The sequence below is a fragment of the Bison bison genome, unplaced genomic scaffold, assembly GCF_000754665.1.
Source record: "Bison bison bison isolate TAMUID 2011002044 unplaced genomic scaffold, Bison_UMD1.0 scf7180017864349, whole genome shotgun sequence".
Taxonomy (NCBI): Eukaryota; Metazoa; Chordata; class Mammalia; order Artiodactyla; family Bovidae; genus Bison; species Bison bison.
The window spans coordinates 4,168,224-4,173,864 of record NW_011494921.1 but is presented as its reverse complement, the minus strand read 5'-3'; the positions used below and the strand labels follow the sequence as shown (position 1 = coordinate 4,173,864).

At 50.1% G+C, this 5,641-nt stretch overlaps 1 protein-coding gene across 1 annotated transcript in view; it reads left to right on the top strand.

Moving 5' to 3' along the window:
* The window catches only part of LOC104999287 (nose resistant to fluoxetine protein 6-like), a 68,299-nt gene that overhangs the window by 32,346 nt on the left and 30,312 nt on the right, over window positions 1-5,641 (top strand). Inside the window, exons 6-7 of the mRNA XM_010854827.1 lie at window positions 3,229-3,408; window positions 4,164-4,266. Of these exons, the coding sequence (XP_010853129.1) occupies window positions 3,229-3,408; window positions 4,164-4,266 (283 nt within the window). The remainder of the gene's footprint in view (window positions 1-3,228; window positions 3,409-4,163; window positions 4,267-5,641) is intronic.

Genomic DNA, 5,641 nt, shown 5'->3' with positions numbered 1-5,641 from the left:
TTGTCTACAAAGGTCCATCTAGTCAAGGCTATGGTTTTTCCACTGGTCATGTATGGATGTGAGAGTTGGACTGTGAAGAAGGCTGAGCGCTGAAGAATCGATGCTTTTGAACTGTGGTGTTGGAGAAGACTCTTGAGAGTCCCTTGGACTGCAAGGAGATCCAACCAGTCCATTCTAAAGGAGATCAGCCCTGGGTGTTCTTTGGAAGGATTGATGCTAAAGCTGAAACTCCAGTACTTTGGCCACCTCATGCGAAGAGTTGACTCATTGGAAAAGACTGTGATGCTGGGAGGGATTGGGGGCAGGAGGAGAAGGGGACGACAGAGGATGAGATGGCTGGATGGCATCACTGACTCAATGGACGTGAGTTTGGGTGAACTCCGGGAGTTGGTGATGGACAGGGAGGCCTGGCGTGCTTCGATTCATGGGGTCTCAAAGAGTCGGACACGACTGAGGGACTGAACTGACTGACTGACCATCAGAGTGAAATGTCACATTCCTGAATGTTTGGAAATAATCGAGATGGAAAGACCCTTAGGTTCAACTTTTTTTTTTTCTCTATTTTACACTCTCTAGGAAGTTAAATCAGCATAACACTCTGTGTCTTTGACTTTCCTTGCAGCAGTGTAATCTTTCAGGTGTGGGATGCAGACTCTTGGGTGTGTGGGATCTAGTTCCCTGACCAGGGATTAAACACAGGCCCCCACATTGGGAGTGCCGAGCCTTAGCCACTGGACTGCCAGGGAAGTCCCTGTTCTTCACTATTTAGATGAGAAGGATAGGAACAAATATTTGAGGACATTTTCTTGAAGTTAATGGCTATGGACTTCAGCCCGGGGGCTCTTCTTCTACGGTCTGTTACTAAAAGTAGAAAGAAAGAGTTAGTCGCTCAGTCGTGTCTGACTCTTTGGGACCCCATGGACTGTAGCCAGTCAGGCTCCTCTGTCCATGGACTTCTCCAGGCAAGAATACTGGAGTGGGTAGCCATTCCCTTCTCCAGGAGATTTTCCCGACCCAAGAATCGAACCTAGGTCTCCTGCATTATATAGGCAGATTTTCTTTACTGTCTGAGCTGCCAGGGAGGTCCTGGTAGTTGGCTTGTAGTAATACTGGGCTCTCAGTTACTGAGAGTGGGCTCATAGTAATAATCACTGGGAAGATCCGGAAATTCAAAGCACTGTCACACCCGGTGAGCAGCAGAATCACCCGGAGGGCTTGTCACAGTCGGATCCCCGGGCGCAGCTGTCTAGGATTCTGATTCCGCCGGTCTAGGGTGGAGCTGGACTGCGCCTTTCTGACGGTTCCCAGGTGATGCTGAAGCTACTGGTCCAGGGATCCCACTTAGGTAACCGAATGCATTGTTTAACCCGATCCTCCCTCTGCTCCTGTGGTTTAAGATACTTTTCATTTACAAATGAGCGAAACGGGGCTCAGAGTCTGCCTTCTCTCTGGACCAGTTATTTTCAGACAGTCTGGTAGCTACTGTTAGTTAAGTTCACTCGCAAGTGGAATTTAGATGGGAAAAAAAATAATGATAGCCAAATGTATTCTGTGCTTGCTTGCCAAATTAGGCCTGGGGCCAGATATTTGACAAATATTGCTCTTGAAACCTCACAACAGCCCTGCCAAAAAGTGTGCTCAGTTTGAAAGTGAAGAAAGGGTTTCCCTGATGGCTCAGTGGTAAAGAATCTGCCTGCCGACGTGAGACACAGTTTCAGTCCCTGGTCTGGGAAGATCCCACATGTCGACTAGCAAGCGGGCCTGTGTGCCACAATTATACTGGGCCTGTGCTCTAGAGTCCGAGGCCAAGACTCCCGAGCTCATGAGCCGCAGCTGCTGAAGCCGGGAGCCCCAAAGCCCTCCCTCGGCAACAACAGAGGCTCCTGCCCTGAGAAGCCAGAGCAGCACAGCGGACAGGAGCCCCACCCACTGCAGCTAGAGAAAAGCCGGCGATGCACCGCAGACCCAGCCAGCCAGAAAATATAAAATTAAAAAAATTCTGATTAGGAAAAAAAAAAGTGAGGAAACAGGTTCAGAGGTAAAGGAACTGGCAGAGCTGGACAAAGCCCAGCTCTCATGACTCCCCTTTAGAGCTGGGGAACCCAGAGGAGTAGGCCCACGCCTGCTCCTGCTGAGCGAAAATCCCTCTAAGCAGGAGGGTGAGCTTCCCGTCCAGGCAGACACCTCTGAGAGCGACCCCAGGGGAAAAACTCCCCCTTACCCCTGGAACCTCACAATGCTAATTACGTTCTTCCATTTAAGAAATTGACTTAAATTTCCAGAGCTTGTTTATAAGCCTGATCTTGATTGTGAATGAGTTTCAGTTCTGCGAGGAATTCTTGTGCTCACGTTTGAGGCACCCAGCGATGTCCTGGAGAAAACAATGAATCTCCCGGAGCCAGCTTGAGTTTCGGAGGCTCCTGTTTGGCAATTCCAGACACTTCGTGGGCTCTCAGGATGAGCCAAATTAAATTTGTTTTAAACGAAAGGGAATAAATTAAGTAGAAGGCATTCACCGTTCTTTAAGTAATGGAGTTTAAACTGGTGAGTGGTAGCAGCTGTGACTCTGTCTCATTTGATTCCTGTGATCAGCCCACGATTCTAAGATCGACCTTGATTCCCATTCTGCAGTTGTGGAAATTTGGGCACAGAGAAGTTAATTCACTTGACAGAGGTCCCAGAGCTAATACGTGGCAGATTCAGAGCCAGGAGTGTCCGACTAACTCTAAGGCCGGCACCCTTCGCTGCTGCTGCCTCTGCTGCTCTGCGTTCTTAGGGATGTTGTTGCAAGCGATTCATTCTTGGGCGAGCCCCAGGGATGCCATTTCAAGCCCCACGCTGGCTTTAGGGAGTGTGTGACTTCTCAATGATGTCTAAGTTTCCCTTCGCCTAACCCTCTGTGAAACATGATGGAGGCGGGCAGTCCTTGGCATTCCTGGGGCCTGAGACGGGAAGCCTATTCTGTTATGAGATGGCGTGGGCACCAATCTCAGATCAAGACTGTTAGGGAAAGTCGAGGCTCCTAGAGGAGGGAGACCAAGTCCAGAGAGCCACAGATAGCTCAAGAGGGGACAAGGAGAACTGGGCTGAGCTTTCCACGGTCTAAGGGAGGCAGCGTCTGGGGGGCGGCCAGGATCACTGGCGTGCAGGTTTGCCTCTTGTTTGGGGGGCAGCGTGTGGCCTGCTCTGGCTTTCAGTGTGGGCAGTAATGCCTTTGCTCCTGCCCAGGTTTCCTAGGAGCCGTGGACCGCGCTCTGAAATGCTTTTCTTGGCAGAAGAATGTGCCAGCCCTCTGGACCACAAAGACGCTGGGAAGCACGTGCCCCGCCTTGAACGGCCTCCGAGTGTTGAGCCTCCTCTGGATCGTGTCCGGGCACACCAGTCAGATGACTGCATGGCTGTCTCTGGGTACGGAAGACTGAGGGATCTCTGGAGTAGTCAAGGAAGGGAGGGCCTTTCGTGTAGGAGGTCACGTCAGGCCCTAGGAGGGGAGCCTGCAGCCTTCTCGAGTGGCCTTCCTTCTCGAGACGTGGCTGTGGCCTCCATAAATGAGTGTTCTGGGCCAGTGTCCCGTGGTTGCTTTACCTTCCCTTAGGTGTAAACCAGACACACGATTCCCTGGTGAACAGGGATAGCTGAGTATTTTATTTTTACCTTTCGAAGAGCTGGGTTCCCTCTTGTCATGATTAATGAATCCAGAAACTTCTTTTTCCCCTCTCCTGGAAAAATAGGCGAATATAGATAAACATTGTGCACTAGTATAAAATCAGTATTTGTGGATCTTCTTTCTGTTGGTACACTCCAGAAGAGCTCCCATCGACAGAGTGGAACTCTCCAAGTGGGACCTACAAACACATGTCAGAATTGAGGGCGGGGCCAGCCCAGGGCAGTTTGCGGACCCCCAGGGGATCTGAACAGGCGATGCTGCTATAGCTCCACGGGGGCCGCGGGCCCTGCAGAGGGCCCCAGGCGAGAACCCAGGCTGCAGGCAGCTACCGAGCCACCCTCTCTTACTTCCATTCCACGTTCTCCTCTTAAGTGAATCGCACGGATGCACAAAACCCTCTCAATACAGCTGAAAGCTACAGGTGTTTTTTTGAAAAGATAAATCACAAGATTTTCTTCCGTTCAATAAAAAGACACTGTGTCCTACCTTTTTACAGATAATGTGCTTGAATGGAAGGCCAGGGTGCCTAGAAACCCACTGTACCTTTATTCTCGGAGTGGCCCCTTCTATCTCGGAGTGGACACGTTTTTCCTGATCAGGTAATGTGGTGCTCTCGTGGCTGGAGTTGTGCTCGTGGCTCTTTGGGGAAGTGTGGATGTGCCTGTTGAAACACCGAAGGGCTCACGCTGACTCTCCCTGGCCTCTGCCTCTGGGCGTCCCTGGACGGTACCGAGGCCGCCAGTTCCTCTCTTTAAATTATTCTGGATGGCTCTCTAAAAAGACCTTTTATAAAAGGTGATTTTATTGATCAAAGTTGTTTATTTCAGCACTTCTCAAATTCTGGCTCCTGGTATGGTGCAAATCCATGATCAAGTTGCCAGTTCTCACCACAGTGAAATGTGGGAAAAAATAAGAAAATGGTGTGAGGTTATATAAAGTGGTGTTTATTTAAATTAACTAATAAGAGGCAAATTTTCTTAGATGTTTGATCAGTGTCAGCCTCTGCGTAAAGTCCTTTGCAGCATTATATCATGCAATCCTCATGGTGTTCCTATACAGTAGGGACAACTGTTAAAATCCTCAGTTTTTTTGTTCTGTTCTTTGGGTGTCCGGGTGAAATTTGCATCACATAAAATTAACCACTCCCATGAATGATTCGGAGAAGGCAGTGGCAGCCCGCTCCAGTACTCTTGCCTGGAAAATCCCATGGACGGAGGAGCCTGGAGGCTCCATGGGGTCGCTGAGGGTCGGACACGACTGAGCAACTTCACTTTCACTTTTCACTGTCATGCATTGGAGAAGGAAATGGCAACCCACTCCAGTGTTCTTGCCTGGAGACTCCCAGGGACGGGGGAGCCTGGTGGGCTGCAGCCTATGGGGTCACACAGAGTCGGACACGACTGAAGCGACTCAGCAGCAGCGAATGATGCAGTGGCACTTGGTGCATTCGCTTTGTGGCACAGCTCCCCCTTCTATCCGGTTCCAAAACGTTTTCATCACCCTCAGGGAAACCTCACACCCATTAAGTAGTTTTCCCCAGCCCCTCCTACCTCCAGTTCTTAGAAATCTGCTTTCTCCAGTGTGGATTTACCTGCTCTAGATACTTCATACAAGCGGCTCACACAGAGTGCTTTTGTGCCCGGCTTCTCTCAGCTAGCATGACGTTTATGAAGTTCATCTATGTTGAAGCACTTATCAGTACTTCCTTTCTTTTTATGGCTGAATATTGTCCCTTGTATGGCAGACCACCGAAATCGCCGCTTTAAAGATAAGGGAGCTGAGCGTGAAGGGCGTGGTCCTGGCAGCCTGGTCCCAGAGTCCGAGCTCCAGCCTCTGTGCTGGCCTGTCTCTGCCTGTTTGGAGTTATGTATCCCTTCCTTTAGAGGGAGATGGTGATGGTAGATGGCATCATTAACTGCTAAGCATTAATCCATCCGGGGGCTTCCTGATGGCTCGGCAGGTAAAGAATCCACC